This window comes from Felis catus, chromosome D2 (genome assembly GCF_018350175.1).
Source record: "Felis catus isolate Fca126 chromosome D2, F.catus_Fca126_mat1.0, whole genome shotgun sequence".
Classification (NCBI taxonomy): domain Eukaryota; kingdom Metazoa; phylum Chordata; class Mammalia; order Carnivora; family Felidae; genus Felis; species Felis catus.
Window position 1 is genome coordinate 48,032,785 of NC_058378.1, and position 19,563 is coordinate 48,052,347.

General features: G+C 49.6%; 1 protein-coding gene across 3 annotated transcripts in view; it reads right to left on the bottom strand.

Moving 5' to 3' along the window:
- Positions 1–7,059: 7,059 nt before the first annotated feature.
- ALOX5 (arachidonate 5-lipoxygenase) overlaps positions 7,060–19,563 on the bottom strand; it is a 48,106-nt gene continuing 35,602 nt past the window's right edge. For all 3 annotated transcript variants that reach the window (XM_003994181.6, XM_045040333.1, XM_019813525.3), the window contains 8 exons: positions 19,188–19,334; positions 12,723–12,926; positions 11,898–11,984; positions 10,275–10,453; positions 9,869–9,990; positions 9,412–9,512; positions 8,914–9,084; positions 7,060–7,791 (listed from right to left, as the gene is read on the bottom strand). In XM_003994181.6, the coding sequence (XP_003994230.1) occupies positions 7,612–7,791; positions 8,914–9,084; positions 9,412–9,512; positions 9,869–9,990; positions 10,275–10,453; positions 11,898–11,984; positions 12,723–12,926; positions 19,188–19,334 (1,191 nt within the window). In that variant the 3' untranslated portion in view covers positions 7,060–7,611. The remainder of the gene's footprint in view (positions 7,792–8,913; positions 9,085–9,411; positions 9,513–9,868; positions 9,991–10,274; positions 10,454–11,897; positions 11,985–12,722; positions 12,927–19,187; positions 19,335–19,563) is intronic.

Sequence of the window (19,563 nt, forward strand, 5' to 3'; positions counted from 1 at the left end):
ATGAGAAGCCAGATTCAAGTTCAGGATGGGTATGCTAGTGGGACCATTGGAACAGATTATTGCCTTACTGGCCTTATCTGTTGAGACAGTTACTGAGGCACAGCCTAGCTGAGGAGGGGACCCAGGGAGGACCAGCAGGATCTCTGGCAATAATTTGGCCTGGCTTTCTCTCCCGGCCTCCAGCCGAGCTTCCTGTGTTGTGGTGTTGCCTCCGGGTCTCGAGACTGCAAACTGCTCACAGGGCTGTAAGCGCTGAGGACAGCCCCTGCCTTTACCTGTGTGCATGAGGTGAAAACAGGCCAGGATTGCCCTGTATATACTGTACTCTAGGTGAGCCCAGAGGATTCGTCCACCGGTTAAGGGTACCGTAGTACCGACCAGGAGACTTTGGAGCTAAGCAGGAGGATATTTGGCCAAGTGTCCTTGCCAGTCTTCTGGAGCTGTTGAGGCTTCTGGAGGAGGATACGACCGTGTAACAGCTGAACAGGTACGTGCTTGTGGGAGAGGGGGGAGCCGGGAAGACCCCTGAGCTAAAGTGCTCAACTATTGGCTGGAGGGGTTGTAGCAGGATTCTCACCCAGAGAGTCCTGACACTGAGGCTTTTCTTTCCAGGAAGCAACTTTATTCATGCCAGCACCGCTCAGTTGGGTTCGTACCCAAAGGACTGAGCCCCGAGTGCCACATGGCATAGTTTTTCATATATTTTTAACTTCTTTGTCTCCCATGTGAGGTAACACACAAACATGTAGTCTGATTAAGTGGTCTCATGTTACAGGGTCGGGAGCAATGTTGTCAAGTACATGAATAGCAAGGTTGCCTTTTGGATTTTGTTTGTTTGTTTGTTTGCCCTTAGGGAGGGGAGCCTACCACCGGGTGAAGAGGGTGGAGCTGAAAGAAGAATCTGCTTTTGTGAGAATGTGAGGTGGGGGACACTGAGGGGAGCCTCTCTTCTTTGGGGGATCCACTGAATTTGATGAGTTTGGTTGCAGAGATGCCTTGTTGCGCACAGGCTTGATGATGCTGTCCCCAGGCCTTTCTGCCCTTTAACACCAGCCACAAAGTGGGGGTGTGAGGGGCTGCAGGCACACTTCCAGGGAGCATTTGCATCCTTGGTCAGGGCAAACCCCTTGCAGGCCAGCCTCTTGTTACATAAATAAACTCACAGAGGTACAGCTTTGCCCGTTAATTTACATATTGACATACTTTTCCTCATTACTCGGGATGTCAGGCTGGTCAGAGGAGGATCCATGACTCATGGTGCTAAAACAGAACTTCCCAGATGACCAGGGATGACTGGCCTCTCTTTGGGAAAGATGTCTGATTAAACATTCCGGGGCGGGGAGGGGCCAGGGGAGGCGTACAACCATCAAAGCTGTCGGCACAGTAAAAAACAAAAACGAAACCAGAACAGAAAATCAAACACAGCCCTTGTCTCAGGGAAAGGCCTTGAGCAGGAATAGCACTGGGAGGCAGGGGGTTCTGGGCCACAGTCATGCAGTCAAGGCATCACATACTTTTTACGTATCTGAAATACATAGGAAACGCATGTTGCTTACTGCAATCATCACATCTTGCTTTTTTCACCTAACAACTGGATTTAGGCAGAGATTTTAAGGTTGCTAACTTGACTTTTGAGCTTAGAAACAAAGCTGAAATCCACATCCATGACATTTATCTTTGTACACTTGTGGGGGGGGGGGCAGTTCTGAACATAAGTTCCTAGAAGTAGAAAAAGGGGTAAAAGTTGCAAAACTGACCTCCACAAAATTATTCACTTACCTTCCCACTGTGAGAATCTTAGTCTTCCTTCCTTACATTGTATCATGTGGGTGTTAGTTTTTTAATTGTTACTAAAATGATTGCCATTCCCTTTTCTCTCATTGATGTTTTACTTTGCATTTCTTAGATAAATGAGGTTGAGCGTCTTTTGTTTACTGTGCATGTCTGCTTATGTGAATTTCCATGCCTTGGCCATTTCTCTTGGATTTTTTGGTATATTTTACGTTGAATCATAGGTGCTTGGTGCCTTCAAAAAATTTTTTTAATTTTTTTAAGTTTATTTACTTTGAGAGAAAGAATGAGCAGGGGGAAGGGCAGAGAGAGAGGGAGACAGAGAATCCCAAGCAGGCTCTGCACTGTCAGCGCAGTGCCCAATGTGAGGCTCGAACCCATGAACTGTGAGATCATGATCTGAGCCAAAAGAAATCGAGTCAGACCTTTAATCAACTGAACCACCAGGCACCCTTGAATCATAGGTACTTTTCATTTTATTTTATTTTTCATTTTATTTTTAATGTTTATTTTTCAGAGAGAGCGAGCGTGAGTGGGGTGAGGGGCAGAGAGAGGGAGACACAGAGTCTGAAGCAGGCTCCAGGTTCTGAGCTGTCAGCAGAGAGCCCGACGTGGGGCTTGAACTCACGAGCTGTGAAATCATGACCTGAGCCAAAGTCAGATGCTTAACCGACTGAGCCACCCAGACGCCCCCATAGGTGCTTTTTATGATGAAAGAACATTAACTTCAGTTCAAATAACTGGCAAAGAAGTACAGTTTGTGAATTTTTAAAACATTTTATTATGAAATTAAAAAAAATGTTTATCGAGAGAGAGAGAGAGAGAGAGAGAGATTGAGCCAGAGAGGGGCAGAGGGAGAGGGAGAAAGAGAATCCTAAGCAGGCTCTGCTCAGCACAGAGCCCCACGTGGGGCTCGATCCCATGAACTGTGAGATCGTGACGTGAGTTGAAATCAGGAGGTAGCCACTTAACCGACTGAGCCACCCAGGTGCCTCTGAAACTTTTTTAATATAAAATTTTAAATAATTGCATAGTATTCATATACCTTAGTGTTGCATAGAATTCATATACTTTAGATCCTACAGTTAACATTTGGCTATATATGCTTTACCACATATTTCCATCTATTAATCATGCTGTTCTTCCATCAGCTTACTTTTTTAATGCATTTCAGAGTAAACTGCAGCCAGAAGTATACTTCACTTACTTCAGTTTGCCTTTTGTTAACTAGAATCCAACATTTGTTTATGGTTCTTTTTGTTCGGAGGAAAAATTTACATACAGTGAAATGTATAAATCTTACGTGTACCATCTGATGAGTTTTGGCATGCATGCCAAATGTATGCATCTGTATAACCCAAAACCAGATGTTCTGTATCAAAATGTGGAACATTATCTCAATCCTGAAAATTCTGATGCCCCTTTCCTGTTCACCCCTGTTCCCATACCCTCTAAAGCAAACATTGTGCTGATATTTGGGGTTTAGCTTGTCCTGGAACTTAATTTTAATGGAGTTGCGTAGTTTATACTTTTGTGTAAGGGTTCTTTATGTCAGCACAATATTTTTGAGTTTCATCTATGCTCCTGTATCAGCACATTCCTGTTTTATGCTGCATAATGTTCCATTGTATAAATATAGTTGGAGACTTGTGCTGTTTCCAGTTTTGGGCTATTATGAGTAGAATAGTAAGATTATTTTTGTGGACATATGTTTTCATTTCTCTTGAGTAAATACCTAGGCATGAAATGCTAGTTCAGAGAGGATAGAAATATGTTAGTTTTAGAAGGAACAAACGTTTTTTTGAAGCAGGTGTACCATTTTACATCCCCACCAGCAAGGTGTGAGGGTTCCAATTACTTCACATCCTTGGTCCAACATTTGGTGTTGTCAGTCACTAACCTAAAATACAAGAATTTCACTGTTCTCATAGATGTGTAGTTGCATTGTGGTTTTAATTTGCATTTGTGGTTTTAATTTGCATTTTCCCAATGACTAATGATGTTGAACATCTTTTTATGTGCCTCTTTTCATGTGTTTATTTGCCATTCCTGTCTATCTCTTTGTCTAAGGGGAGGCGGACTATAGTCCACTGACCAAATCCAGCCCATGACCTATTTTTGTAAGGCTTCTTGAGCTAGGAGTATGTTTTACAATTTTAAAAGGTGGTTTAAAAAAACTGAAAAAAAAAAAAAAAGGTTGTTTTAAAAAAAATGCAGCAGATTGGGGGCACCTGGTTGGCTCAGTCAGTTAAGCCTCTGACTTCTGCTCAGGTCATGATCTCACCGTTCGTGAGTTCGAGCCCTGTGTCAGGCTCTGTGCTGATGGCTCAGAGCCTGGAGCCTGCTTCGGATTCTGTGTCTCCCTCTCTCTCTGACCCTCCCTGACTAGTACTGTGTCTCTCTCTGTCTCTCAAAAATAAATAAATGTAAAAAAAAATGCACAGATTGTATGTGGTCTACCAAACCTAAAATATTTTATAGGAAAACATGTGCTTGACACTGCTATGGATTTAAAGTGTGTATCTTTTATATTGCATGTTGTTGGATATTGACTTTTAAAATTATTATGCTAATCTCTGCCTCTTAGTTGGAGTTTTTAGTCAGTAAACATTTGATGTAATTACTAAATTGTGTCTACCATTTTATTATTTGATTTTTTTGTCCTTTCTGTTTTTTAAATTTTTTTTAACGTCTATTTGTTTTTGAGAGAGACAGAGACAGAATGCGAGTGGGTTAGGGGCATAGAGAGAGGGAGACACAGAATCCGAAGCAGGCTTCAGGCTTTGAGCTGTCAGCACAGAGCCCAACGCGGAGCTTGAACTCACAAACCGTGAGATTATGACCTGAGCTGAAGTAGGACGCTTAACCAACAGAGCCATCAGGTACCCCTGTTAAACCTTTTGATATCGTCCCATAGATCTCTGCAGATCTGTTCATGTAAACACATTCTCTTTTCACTTCAGATTGGATCATTTCTATTGATCTGTCTTCAAGTCACTCTTTGTTCTGCTATATTAGTTGTTTTTTTCCAGATATTTTTCAGTTCTATCTAGAATTTCCATCTGATGATTCTTTTTCCTCCTCTTCCCAGCCTTCTCCTCTTCCGCTCCTCCTCCTCCATTCTCTTTTACAATGTGTACTTCTCTGCTGAGATTTCCTATCCTTTCATGAATTGGTAACATATTTCCTGTAACCCACAGAGCATAGGTGTATAAAAGCTTCGTTGGAATTATTCTCTATTAAGTTCAACATCTGTGTCATTATATGGCAGTTTATGTCAGTTGTCTTTTCCCTGAGAGTAGATCACATTTTCCTAATTCTTTGTATGTTGAATAATTTTGGATTGTGCTCTGGCTAATGCGAATGTTCTTTTTTTAGAGATTCTGAGTTCCCTTATATTCCTCTGAAAAGGATTTTTTTAAAGCAAGCAGTTAACTTGGTTGAGCTTAAACGGAAAACTGTTTAAAAGCCCAAATCTTGGGGCGCCTGGGTGGCTCAGTCAATTAGGTGACCGACTCTTGTTTTGGCTCAGGTCATGATCTCACGGTTTGTGAGTTCAAGTCCCGCATCAGGCTCTGTACTGTGTCAGCACAGAGCCCACTTGGAAGTCTCTCTTCTCCTTCTGTCCCTACCCCACATTCATGTGTGCTCTCTCTCTCTCTCTCTCTCTCAAAATAAATAAACTTAAAAAAATTAAAAGCCCAGATCTCACGATAGTTGTTTCATCCTCCATTGAGCTGTCTGCAGTTTGCCCCCTGCCTGCTCGCTTAGGGGTCCGCCGGAGGTTTGCACAGAAGTGGGGCTTCCCGAAACGCCCCTGTGGCAGCACTGGAGTGGTGCTACTGAATATCCAGCTGCAGGGGAACTGGCAGGGCCAGGTGCAGAGAACATATTTCACTGACAGCTCCAGCTGCCACACCTTTGGATCTATTGTGACCTTCATTCGTGTCAAGACCATTTTTGTCATTCCTGCCTGATGCAAGATTTCTATAATGGGCCACTTTTGCTTGAGGACTCCACATTAGCTGGAGCGAGGCTTTCATGGAGGTGCCCTGCAGTCTGGAGCCCATTCTACCCAGTCCTTCCTTCCCTGTCCCCTGCCCCCCAGAGGGTTGGACCTGCATCACCCTTCCTCTCCCTTTCTTTGCTCACGTGGCCTTGCTGATTCTAAAGGTTGGTGTGTTGGACATGGAGCCGAGTGAGTGCCTTTACCACAACCGTAGTTTATGAAGTCCATCACCAAGGTCACTCACAGTGTGGACAGTTCTCAGAGGGATGGAAGGGAGTTTGGGGTCTGGGCCTCACTCTGGTACCCATCCCAATGGTCAAGTTTCCTTAGAGGGTCTTGTGGTTTCAGGAGCACATGCATGCCTTCTCCTTTGCTATATTGGCCCTGGTGGAACCTTTTACTTAGAAATTGAGCTTCTGGCCCAGCACATTTCCAGGAACTCTGGAGACCCTGTTGGTGATTCTGAAGCCAGGGGCTGGGGGTTATAGGTTGGGTCTGTGTGTAGGAGGACGACACAATGGATCACCATGCCCAAACTCAGGGCTGGTTCTGCTTCTTGGGTGTGCGGAAAGAAATTCATTTTATATTTTCTTTTATTAATTTTAATTTTTTAATTTTATTTTAAGTTTATTTCTTTATTTTGAGAGAGAGAGAGGGGCAGAGAGAGAGGATCCCAAGCAGGCTCTGCACTGTCAGTGCAGAGCCCACCACGGGGCTCAATCTCCCCAAATGTGAGATCATGACCCAAGCCAAAATCAAGCACCAGATGCTTAACTGAGCCACCCAGGCGCCCCAAGAAATGCATGTTAAAAGTCATTTTGAGTCCTCTCTTGTTGGAGAAAACATCCCCAGCTTCCAAGAGAGTGCCTAGAACATGTCAGGTGCCTTGCAGGAGAAAAATGAGGAACCAGCCCTGGGGCACACAAGGAAGGTGGGTGGGGTCCCGGTCCTCCAGGGGCTCTGGATCCAAAGGAGAGACTGCGTGGGAGGATGACAACAGAAGTTTAGACAACGGCCTGGGAGATAGATGAGCTGTGGGCAAAGATGCCTCCCCAGACTGGATGACATTTGAGATGTATTCTGAAGAAAATTCAGGAGTTTCTGGGAAAAGAAGAGGGGGAACCACCTTCTATCCCGATGGGGCTTGAGGGGGAAGCTCTTGCCTAGATGGAATCACAGTGATTGTGGCTTTTTCTGTGGGGCAAGGGGATGTGAGCTGTTTGGGGGTGACTGGAACATAATACATGGAAGGACACCTATTTTAAATGAATTCCTTTATTTTTATGACAGCCAATTCTTAATTCATTCAACAAGGATTCATCTGGGTACTTACTATATGCAAGAAATTGGACCAAGCATAAATAGAACAGAAAATAATCATTCCATGTCTCCCAGTAAGAACGAACATCTATCAGTTGTCCTGACTTGCTGTTGCTGAGTGGCGTGCAAGCACTGAGCTAGGCGTAGGCAGGAAGCTACACAGTCCTGCTCTGTGTAGGACGCGTCCCTGCAGCGTATCCACATTGATCAAAGTATGGGATTCACTGAAAACTAGGGAACAAACTGGAAAATGCACCAAAGCTTAGGCTCAACATGGCCCAACCTGGGCAGCCTTCGGTTTGAAGCCAGTCAGCCTGGGGCCTGAGGGTGGAATTGCCAGGAATCCTGGCAGCCTCAGAAGAGCAGGCTGCCAGCAGTTCTGCCCCAGGGCCGCCCGGTGTGCCTGCCCACCTGGGCAGGCTGGAGTCTGCCTGCTGAGCCCGGTCGCGGGTAGTCGGCCGTCTTCAAGTAAGACTGGCCCGGGTGGCCACTTAGATGGCCACGCTATTGGGAATCCGGTCTGGGGACAAGTAGTAATATGGCAGCTTCTTGTTCTTGTTGCGCTCAGCAATCACGCTGACGATGGCAGCAAGGTTCTTGCGGAATCGGGCCATGGCCTCTTTTACAGGCTTCTCGATGAAATGCTCTTCTGGGTACATGCCCAGGAATAGCTAAGGGCCCAGACACAGACAGACAGGTTACTCTTTGACAAGGGGGTGTAAACTGACAGGCCTTGCTTGTCTCACCCCCAGAGATGATCCCTTGGAAAGTCAGCAAGGGAGCACCTGCTCATTTCCCCCTCACCACCCGCCCCCTGCTGAGAGTACCCCAAGAATGCTCCTGGGTTGGGGTCTTCAGATGAATGGGCAAAATAACTGCCGTGCTGCAGGGTGGCCACAACAGCTTGTAATGGCGGCAGGTGAATGTGGACGCTGTCGGTGGTCCCAGCTGTGCTGGGAATGTGGCTGTGCAGTCCTGCTTGGCCCTGTTCCTGTGTAGCATCCCTGCCTTCCCATCTGGGCTCCGGGCAGCAGGGGCACAGGGGTTAGCACTAGCCTTTCCAGCCCAGGAGAGCCATGGCCACACCCTGTTGGGGTGCTGTGCTCATTTGTATACTCACGCGGTGACTGCAAACTAAAACTAGGCATATTTAAAAAAAAATTATTGGATTGTTAAAATTGGAAAGTTTCATACCCAGGGCTGAAAAGGGTGGGATTTTAGACTTAGTGTGTGGAGGGCAGATCAATCTCAACGTTCTTTGACCCAGAAATTCCTCTACCAGGAACACATCCTGTGGCCCTACTAAACATGTGTGCAAAGACACATATACAAAAAAAAGATGTGAGGGACCAACACATTTGCAAAGTCCCCAGAGCAACCTAAATGCTCCCTAAAATGCCCACAGGCCTGGGGGTGGTTGGAGTGGTAGTCATTCTGTGAAACACTGAGCAAATGTCATGTTTGAGATACTGAGAAACCCAGCTTTGACATTAGGTTAAATAAGGTGTATGTGCATGGGAATGTGTGGAAGGATACCCAGAAACTTCTTAGTCGTTACCTCCGGGGAGTCACCAGTGGAGCAGAGTGCCTGTGCTCTCCTGTCCCTCCCTCACCCTGAGCTCCAACCTGGTGCAGACCTGAGAACCCCCTGGGTACCCCCAGCCCTGGAAGTCAGGACTCCCTGAGAGCAGGCATCCAGCCTAAGCCCTTAATCACAAAGCCCAGAGAGGGAGAAATGGGTTAACTCTGGGTGACCTGCCCCTAGAAGGGGCAGAATGGCATCCAGTGCTCACCTCGTTGTCTTGGAACTGGCTTAGTGCCCACACTGCGCCCAGGTGCCAGCAGGAGCGGCCACGGTCTGGCAGCGTATCCACGATCTGCTCGATGGTGACCACGCCCTTGGTTGTTGGCGGTGGGGCCCGCATGGTTGGGGGGGCATTGGGGATCCAGGAGCACCAGTCATACTGTAGGGACAGCCACGGACACATGGGGGTGCCTCCTCAGCCAGCCACCACCCTACCTGCCCGACAGAGCAACTGCCCAGGTGCCTCCCACCCTCCTCCATCTCCTCCTGCTCCGGCAGGACTGGGCCACAGTTCCCCACTCTGGCTGGCACCCTTGGCTTAGTGGGGAGAATACACTCAGGGAACATGTAGTTTCTGGCCCCGAGGCTGCTGGAGATCAGCCCCAGAAGACTAGGAAGAGAGGCGGCCCTGCCTGGGCCCTTTAGGAGCGGCCAAAGTGACTCTTGGCAATTTCCTGCCCAGAGGACTCATCCTGCCTTTGCCTACCTGGCCAAAGTTCACTGCTGCATGCTGGGCGGAGGCTGTGAAGATCACTACTGTCAGGTACTCCGAAAGCTTCTCTCTGGTCTTGATGGATTTGGGGAAGCCTAAGGCAGAGTCAGAGGCTGGTTGGGGAGGGACTGATGACCCACAGGCACCCTCCCCCCAACCCTATCCCAGGACCTGAGCACCCCCACACAAGGGCTTGAGGGGCCCAGGCATGGATAAGACACTGTAAGGGCTGGCCCAGTGTTCCTGATGTTTCTGACCCTGGTTTCAGTGGCTGCAGAGAGTCCCTGAGATGTCCCCATAAGACATATTGGTGGGCAGGGCTCCCTTGGGGGCTCTGGCCCCAGCTCCAAGTGCTAAGATGGATGTCATGGGCCATGATCGCCCGAGGAAAGTCAGAGGTGAGGAAAGAGCAGAAGAGACAGCTAGAAGGAGAGCTGGGGGTGGTCTGTACCTGAGGTCTTCTTGCCCCGCATGCCATACACATAAACGTCCTTCACAAAGTCCTGCAGCTCCTGGTCCTCTGCCACCACCTGGTCACTCTTGTAGTAGATGCCTACCACCTCAGCCGTGAACCTGGCTCAGGAGGAGGGCCCAGCTAGGAGTGGGTGACTTGGCCAGGGTTTGCAGGGCTGGGTTCCTGAGCTCAAGGGCAGGGCTACACTGGTGGCCCTGTGACTTATTCCTTAATGTCCAGGCTCAGGTCACTCACCCCCCCCCCCCCACATACCTTCCTTCCTCTATCAGTACCCTGACAATGGAGCCATCCACTGGCCCGCTGAGTCAGTTGTCAATGCCCTGGTCCTCTTCTCCAGGACACCCCGCTCAGAGTGGGTCCTACAGCCCCAGCGTGCACTCACGTATTGATGGCCTCCCACACCAGGAGCCCATCGTCCCGGTAGAAGTAGTAGGGAATGTCTTCTGTGCTGTCCATTCCCCGAGCTTTGATGGCCTCGGGGAAGCACAGGGAGGTGTAGGTCAGGTCCTGCATGGCCCTCTGCACCATCTGCACGTGTCCACCGCCCCCTGTGGCGTTGGCCTTGAGTGGGAGGGAAGAGAGCGCTGTGAGCTGAGGTCAGTCGCCCCTCTTCCTTCTTGCCCAGGGCTCACCGTAAGAAACCATGAGCGGGCACTGGGAGACCAGGCACATGGAGGGGCAAGCCCACATCCTGTGGGTTTAGGAGGTGGGGTAGGAGGGATGCTTAGCTCCGAGAATGCCAAGGGCAGCTCAAAGAGGCGGTTCTAGAAATGCACATCTGCCCGATCTCATGCAAGGGGCTGCAGTGGAGGGGAGTGTGCAGAGACTGGGGGTGGGAGGGAAGCTGTGGGAGGGCGGGGCCTGTTCTGGTTCTGAGCACAGGCTGCCCTGGGGTGAAGAGAGGGGCATATACCAGCTGCCATGACCCACACAGGTCTTTCGAGGGCCTGTTGTGTGCTTAGGTGAGGGCTGGAGAGAGGCCCAGGGAGGAATGCCAGTCTTCATCCCAGCTGCTGAGACGTGGGCACTCATGGTGGCTGAACAGTCAGGCCCAGAAGCTTCAAGGAGGACTCGGGTACTGGGGTGCCACACATTGGGCCACAGGTCATTTGACCCAAGCCGGACTGTTCAGAGTTGCTCCCTGGACTATTTGGACGGGGGGTGATTGTCACCATATGGGAACATGAGAGCCTAGAGCTCCCTGTGATGAGATCCCATTACCCCGCCCATGTCTGTCTGCAGAGCCTGGCTGGGAGAATGAGGCCAACACAGTTTTTAAAGAGTGGTAGAGTGCCGCCAGTGTGCTTGTCCCCTGGGGCCATTTGAGTGCTTGGGTTCATTTTGGGAGGGGTCAGAGGCTCCCTCACCTCACTATTGTCCAGGGTTTTGAGATAGTACACTTCTTTTCCAGCTTCAGCTGCTTTGACTTGGGTTTTGTCATTTGTAACCCAAACGATGGCTGAGGCTTACTGGTGACCTGGCTGCCTCACTAACAGGAGACGGAAGAGGAAGAAGGGCAGTGGTGAAGGCTGCCGGGAGGGTCCAGGCTTGGGAAGGCCACAGGGGGTCGGAATGGGCCAGGTGAAGGATGGGGAGGGAGGGGAGGGAGCGTCTGCCCAGAAGCGCAGAGGGTGGGCGGTGGTGCTCAGTGAGGGCGGCAGAGCAGGAGGGCAGCAGTGGGTGCCAGGAGGCAGGATCTACACCGCAAGCCAGAGGATGGCGGAGCAGCGGGAGGAGGCGACGGGCCACACTGGCCGGGCAGCGGAAGAAGTGACAAGCAGGCAGTGCCTTCGGGAGAGGAGAGGTCCCTGGTGTGGAAGGGGCCAGAGACTGGCCAGAGGACCCGGGGCGCCTTCCCTCTGAGCGCCTCCTCCAGCCTCCCACCCTTCCCAGGCATCCACCGCCGTCGTGGTGCCGAGGGGCCCGTCTCCCGAGAGGAAATCTGGTGTGGGCTTGGAGGCGTGGAGAAGTGGGGCCCTGCAGGAGGTGGGTAGGAGGTGCTCACCTTGTCGAAGAGGCCGTACTCGCAGATGAGCTGCTCGCGGGCCTTGGTGTTGATGGCGATGGTGAACCGCACGTGCGCCACCAGCAGCTGGGGGAGGGAGGAGCAAGGAGAAGGCCTCAGAGAAGGTCCCCCAGGCCTTCTGACCAGGTCTACACTTCCCAGGTGCCCCCAGAGCCCTCTCGGCATCCTGCACCCCCGTCCACTGAGGAGGGGTGATGCTAGGGCCGAGGGAGGAAGTGAGGGTGGCCATGCTGATCTTTACTGCTGAGTAGCTGCTGGAGGCCGGGGGGGGGGGAGGTGGGGGGTGCAGCTTCCATGCTTAGTGACGTGATGATGGTAAAAATGGGAATAGTGAACACGTGTACAAAGCTTAACTATGTGCTAGGCACTGTTTCAAGCTCCCCGAATTTGTTAACTATTTTGACTCTGACAATCCGAGGAGGCAGATGTATTATTTGCTCTGCTTTACGGATGGGGAAATGGGCCCAGAGAGGTCTTTAGGGCCTGCATCACCCCAGCAGTCAGTGCCAGGAGGATTCAGGAAGAGAGAAGGGCAGGGCTACCGCCTAGGATCAGACAAGGGTCACACTGACCTCATTTGCCTCTTCCAACTCTGCTCCCAGGCCAGGCCCGGGCTTCATGTGCTCAGGAGCCCGTAGGCTCAGAGCTGTAGCACTGCCCCCTGAGCATCTCTCCAGGGGCCCGTGTCTGCTGGCTACTCCCAGCCACAGTCCTGTGGGGGTGCCAGTGCCCCACCTCCCTCCCTCTGTCCACCCCCATATCCCAACGCCCTCCCCCACCGGCTGAGGCCGTAGCTTGCCGTACCTTGAAAATGGGGTGCACAGCGGGCAGCTGGCGGTACATGGCAATGCCAAAAACCTCAGACACCAGATGTGTGCGCAGAAGGTGGGTGATGGTCTGGTGGACGTGGAAGTCACTGGAGCGCACCCAGATTTTGGCCAAAAGCCAGTCATATTTTGCATCCGAAGGCAGAAAAATCGGGTTTTCATCCCCCGGGACTTGGTTGAGCTGATACATTAAAGAAAGAGAATACATGGCAATGTTTTATTCTACATAGCTTACAGGAGAGCCTGGCTTCTCAGGAAACCCCAGAAGAATCCAAGTGCCTTACAACAGTGGTCTCTGAGTCACAAGAGGCTCACGGAGGAGGGCAGAGGGTCCAGGGTTTGCATTTCCCACCCCAGCGACATCACTAACTAGGACGCTGGACACCTTCCTGAGCCTCTCCAAGCTCTGGTTCCTTCATCTGCAACACTGCTTACCTCCGAGAGTTACAGCACGTGAACAACATGGCTAAAAACACAGCAAGGAGCAGGTTGGCGGTTGGCGTTTCTACTCCTGCCTTCATCTCTCTCGCCTCCCTTGTCTGCTTGCTCCCTCCTGGTTTCCACCCACTGCTCTGACTGCTGCTTTTCCATGGCCCACACTTTCCTCTTTTCTTCCCTTAAAGGCTGCTGTTCCCCAGGCTCTGGCCGGTGTTCCTGACTTCCCTTCTTGCCCGTGATGAGCGCCTCCAGTTCCCAGGGCTCTCGGGCGCTCAGGATGCAGTGGCCTAGGTCACAGTCTCTTGAGCCCAGACCCGCAGCCAGTTGCCTCCTATAGGAGAGACCAGGCTTGCCTTTCCAGTTTCACCTCCAAGGTGGGGCCAGGGTGCCGTTTTTTGTCCTAAAATGCAAATCCTGTTATGTCAATCTCCTCTTTGAAAACACTCAGTCACCTCTTAAAGCCAGAAAAGAAAAACCCCCAAACTCCATCATCTGGCCACTGACGCCTCTGCTGAAGTCACCCTATGTTCAGCCCTCCCTGCCCACCAATCCTTGGACCCCAGCTTTGCCCATGACAGCCACCAGCCTGCACAGCTTCAGGCCTTGACAGTGTGATGTCACGTGAGCTCTGTTATTGCCTCCTCTTTGAGATGAGGCCTAGCCTTCCTGGGATAAGAAGGCATTTTCCGGAGTGGAGGGAGCAGCATTCGGGCTGCTGGAACTGCGGGCCAGGGCTGGGGCTGGGCTGGGCGTTGGGCTCTTCAGAGACGGTGTGGCTACCTCAGACTGACCCAGGAGGACAGCTGCTGAGACCGTGGGGAGGGGCCAAACCTGCTGGACTCCTCAAGGTCACGCTAAGTATTTTGGAAGGTAATTTCCCTGTCTCTCCTTTGAAAATAGTGCTATCTAGTCGAAATACAATGTGAGTCACACGTGGAATTTAAAATTTTCAGGCGGCCACAGTAATAAAAGTAAAAAAAAAAAAAAAAACTGAGGTGAAGTTTCTTCTAATGATGTAATTTTGTTTTACCCAATATGTCTAAAATATCATTTCAACATGAAAATAATACCAACACCCTGCAAGTCAGGTATTCCTTGCCATGTTACATAAGGGGAAACTGAGGCTCAGAATGGTTGTGCACTTCTTCCAGGTCACACAGTGGGTAAAGAGCTGAGCTGGGTTGGGACCCGTGCTCTGTTCCTTCTCAGGCACTGCCTTCGCCTTTCTCTCCGCTGTACTGCCTAATCCAGACTCTCACATGCTTTCCCCTTGAACTCTTGCACTGGCCTCAATGGCCGCGCTGATTTGGGCATCCCCCTCCTACCCATTCTTCTATCTTCCCCCCTCCTGCCCAGGCTCAGTGACACTGTGGCCTGAACGTGTCCCGAACACCTTGTTGGTTTTGTTTTTTAAGTTTGTTTTTTGGTTCACAAAGTCGCTTTTTGTTTATGATTAGAAACTTATTGATAAAAAATAATTGCAGTCACTTCGGAACAACATGATAAAAAAATCCCCCCATCATCGAGCTTCTTGGCTTCGGTGCATATTTGTCTGTTCAGCTTTCCGTAAATTGGACACTGTTACAATGAATGTCTTTCTCTTCTTTCTTTTGCTCACTTGTGCCCCAACCAGTCCATCCCAGTGTTCCCTTCTGCACTTTCCCACGTGTCCCCACAGGACACGAGTGCTGGTCCTGTCGTGTGTATGGTACGCCACGTCCTGCATTCAGGTTCTGTATATGAGATGATCTCTGCCCTGTGTCTTGCTTTTCTGCTTAGTTACTCATTGTGGAAGCCCCTCAGGTCAGCTGCCATACGTCCAATTCCTTCCTTGCAAAGGTGGCATCACATTTTGTCGTCTGGACATACACGATTTCATTCAATCGATCTCCCACTGCCTTCAGATTGTCTTCAAGTTTGTTTTCCCTCCAGGAACAATGCCTGGATGCCTGATGCCCTCACACGTGCGTCCTTACCGTGAGTGCCTTCATTTCTACTGACTGGGCCGGGAATGGCTGTGCTAGGGACAGGCAGGCCCTACTGTGGGCTCCTTCAGCTGGGACACACCCACTCAGTGAACTGCACAGCCCTGAGCCCCTCCTACCCCCCTGGCCATGCCGGCCCCTCCCTCGGACCCTCTGACCATCCATTGCAACCCAGAACCTCAAAGAGGCGCACCCCACAAGTGCTGCAGGACCTGCTCCCGTGAAGGCCCAGGTACTGACTTTGAGCTGCCCAGGCCTGCCTGTGATTAGAGAGTGAACGTGCCCCGGACTTCAGTGACTCATGGCCAGTGGGGGGGGGGGGGGGGGGGGGCGCTGTCCCTGCTAGAGGTTGGGTGTAATCACTGGTTTTTGGTTCCAACCTAATGAGTCAGAAGTAGTGTCTCATTGTAATTAATTTCCATTTCCTTAACTACTAGTGACATGGGGCGGGGGGGGGGGGGGATTCTTCCATATGCTGATTTTTCCATATGTCGCCTCTTCTTCCAATTGTCTATTCCTTTTCTCTGCCCATTTTTCTATTGGGATATTTGCCTTTTCCTTGTCAATTTGAAGCAACTATGTGTACATTATAGATATTCATATGTCTTTTTTACACATCAAATATGCCTGTCTTTTCCTTTATAACTTCTGGGTTTCCTGTTTCTACTTTAAGGAGTCTCCTTAGCATCCACATTATACATTGTTCTCCTAAATTCTCTTTTATTTTTCCATTTTAATCTTTACTTCATCTGAAATTTATTTCTGTAACTAGTATGACATATGGGTCCAATTTAATCTTTTCCTTATGCGAAGACAGTTGTGATAGTACCACTGAAATTCTATCCCTTTTTACTGAGAAACCACCATTGTCATGCTTTAAATTCTTATGTATTGGCCTTATTTCTGGCCTCTTTATATACCGTTCCCCCCACTCTGTCTGTTATGCATAGCACCTGCCTTGAACAGGGACCTTATGGTATTCCTTAATACCAAGCAAGGAAAGCCCTCCTTGTTTTTTCTTTTTCAAAGAATTGTTGGCTATCCTTGGACACTTCTTTTTCCATATGTATCTTTAATTTCTTCTATTTTGTTTTCACATCTCCCTCTCACCCCCCCCCAAAAAAAGAAAGAAAGAAAGAAAGAGAGAAAGAGAAAGAAAGAAAGAAAGAAAGAAAGAAAGAAAGAAAGAAAGAAAGAAAGAAAGGCTGATTGAAAATTTTATTGGAAGTGCATTAGATTTATATCATTACGTTTGGTAGGACTGACATAAACTTCTCTTGTTCAATATGAAAGAAAGCACGTGTGAAGATTTCATTTTACAGCCTTTAAAATGATGTTACAGTTTTTCTTTATATGGTATCGTATTGTTAGCAGGCAAAACGCAATTGGTGCTTTTGAGGAGCATATGTATCCAGACGCATTGCTAAATCCACGTGTTAATTCTAATAGCTTTTTGACAAATGAGAGTCTTAGGTTTTCCAGGTCCACCATCACATCATTACCAAAAGATAGTTTTCTCTCTCTTTTTCTCACATTGATTATTTTCTTCTTTGTCGCAGATTCCAGGACCTCCAGGACCATGTTGAATGACAGTGGTGACATCAGCATTCTTATTTATGATTTTAACAGAAATGGCTTTAGGCTTACCATTTTTGAATGAGATTTCCTATCTCTATCGCAGGGAAATAGATTGCTTCTGGCACATTTTAATATTTACTAGTTGGGGCTGCTAAATGCTACTAAGTTCCCTGTTGGAGTCACTTGATACAATCAGAAGCCTTATTGTGTTTTCTTGCTATTGAAACATCTAGGAATAAACCTGGCTGGGTTATGACCCATTAGTCATTCATGACACTGCTACATTTACTTTGCTAATGTCGTATTTGGATTTCCTTTAAAATCTGTCTTTGTAACTTGGATTGGTCTTCTGTTCAGCTTTTTTGGAGCCTGCCTGTTTTGGGTTTCAGCATGAAAGTTATGCCAGTTTCAGAGAATGAATTCAGGAGCTGAAATACTTGAAAGAGCCCTGGAAATGTGTGCTGTTTACAGGCTAGCTGGAGCTCAGCTGCTCACCACATGGGCCTTTCATCAGTCTAGACATTTGGTCAGCTACCCAACTGCTTACACGGATACTGGCCTGTTTCCTACAGTTTCTTCTAATAATTTATACTTTGCCAGGTTTTTACCCATCCCTTTCAGCTTCTTCAAATTTGTTGCCATGCTATTACTCTTAAAAAAAAAAAAAAAAGGACTCTTGCAATCATGTCTTCTTATTCCTAATATTGTATATTTTTGCTCTCCCCCCCCCACCTTTTCATTAGCTTCATGACAGGGTGATTTATTTTCTTCAACCTTTTGAAGAACCAGATTTTGGATTTACTTGCTTTCATTTTCGTGGTTCTTTACAGTTTGCAAAGATTGCGTTTTCGGTAGAGGGAAGAGATTCAGGAACACTGTGACTTTCCCAGGGTCCCACACCTGCTAACAAGTGGCAGAGCTGGGACTGAAGCCAGGCCCCTGACTCCAGGCCCCTCCAAGAAGTCTCTGGAGGACAGGCTGCTTCCAAGGTGCCCGCCCGTGGTCAATGGCTCCTCTCCTTGATCTCCTAGCTCTGTTTGCTTCTCTTGCATTGCCTGTCCCTTCAGTTTCTGAAGCACAGGGCTTCTCTCTGATAGGCTGGGAATCCTTCTGGGGGAAGATGTGCTCCTGAGACCAGGAGATGGGAGCGTGAACTCTGGAGCCAGACGGCCTGGCGTGAATACCGGCTGTACGGACTGTGTGGGCCTGCGTCTGTTTTCTCATCTGCTGAATATGATCCACAGCAGTGATCCCCGCCCTTGGAGTTGTAATGACGACCATGTGAACAGAGGCGGGGCCTGCTCTGAAACCCTGACGGCCAAGTGTTTCAGAATCCAGAATTTTTAGGATTTTGGCAGTGCATGTACTTCATTATGTGACACCTCTCTCCCCTGCCCTGTAATATTTCACAATCAAACACACGTATTTCGGTAGTGCTACACACGCCTGTCACATCGAATGAGGCAAAGCTTCTAAACAGTCTCTCCTTTCGGTTCAGAGCAAGTTTTGCTGCCAATGAATTTGCTGCAAATTTTTGAAAAACCTAGCAGTTTTAGGACTTTTTAGATTTCAGAATTGAAGGTAAGGGATTGTGGACGGTGTCACCTTTGGGACAGTCTTGTCACATGGTGAGCACCTGGCAAAACCATCTGTGATTACGCCCGCAGCACTCAATGCCCGGTTCACAGCTGGCTCAAAGTAAAGTTTGCTGAATGCCTGTCCACCTGTTCCCCATGGGGGCCCCTGTGCAGCAGTCCCCCTTCACAGACCTACATCTGGTGCTGTCCTGGGTGGGGGTTCTTTCCTGCTGTCTGAATACCAGTGGCCACAATGTGCCTGGTGCTCTGAGGAAGCAGAGGGCAGCCAGGAATGGGAGAGGTGACACTCTGCCCCTGCCTCTTCTCCCCAGACTGCTCCTCTCTCCTCCTTCCTCCTTGGTAGAGAACAACCGGTGGACACTAGAAGGCAGCATCGCAGGACTGGGCTGGTTCGTGAGGCCAGCCTCCATGATGCCCCCTTGTGGCCTAAATCTCCAGCTCATCCTGCAGCCTCCTCTGCCTGGCCCCTTCTGGTGTTTGGACTTGTGTCCCCCGCCCAACTCCCAGGATGCTGGGAGTGGGGGCAGGGTGTAGTGTGTTATTCCAGGGTAGGTCCTCAGCGGAGGACCTGGCTCTGCAGGAAGATGTCCAGTGTATCTTGGGGGAGGGAAGCCCTTTTTGCTCCTCACGGACAGCCCTCCCCGTGGCTGGCAGGGAGCCCTAAGTTCTGGCTTTTCTGGTCCACCTGGCAGAGGCCTCAGCTCTTGGCACCCTCCCGAGGAGATGAGAAGCAGAGTGGCCTCTTCCTCCTGGAGGTTCCGGTGGACACCTAGAAAATTCCTCCCCAGGCCCTGGCTGCCGAGGGCAGAGACGTCCGGGAAGGGAGCAGGGTGGGCCGCCTACCTGGATGGCAATGGGGACAATCTTGTTGGCCAGATTCTTGTACAGCAAGCAGATGGGCGCTGCCAGGAACTGCAGAGTGCAGGGGTCCGTTTTGTTGGCATCGATGCCATCCAGCAGCTCAAAGTCCACGATGAAAATGTTCCCCTGCTGTGGGAGGCAAAGGGAAATATGTCCACATCAGTCTCAGCCAGGGACGGAGCCGAGAATCAGGCCTAAGGGAGGGAGAGGCGCTTTCGAGGCCCCAGCGTCTGAATGGAGTTCAGAATTGATAGTGTTGGCCCCTGACTCGAGGCCGGTGCACATCAAGAGCTTTCAGAGGTTGCGGTGGTTTTCTGGGGATGTGAGGGAATGGCAGTGGCGGATGCTGCATTTGTTG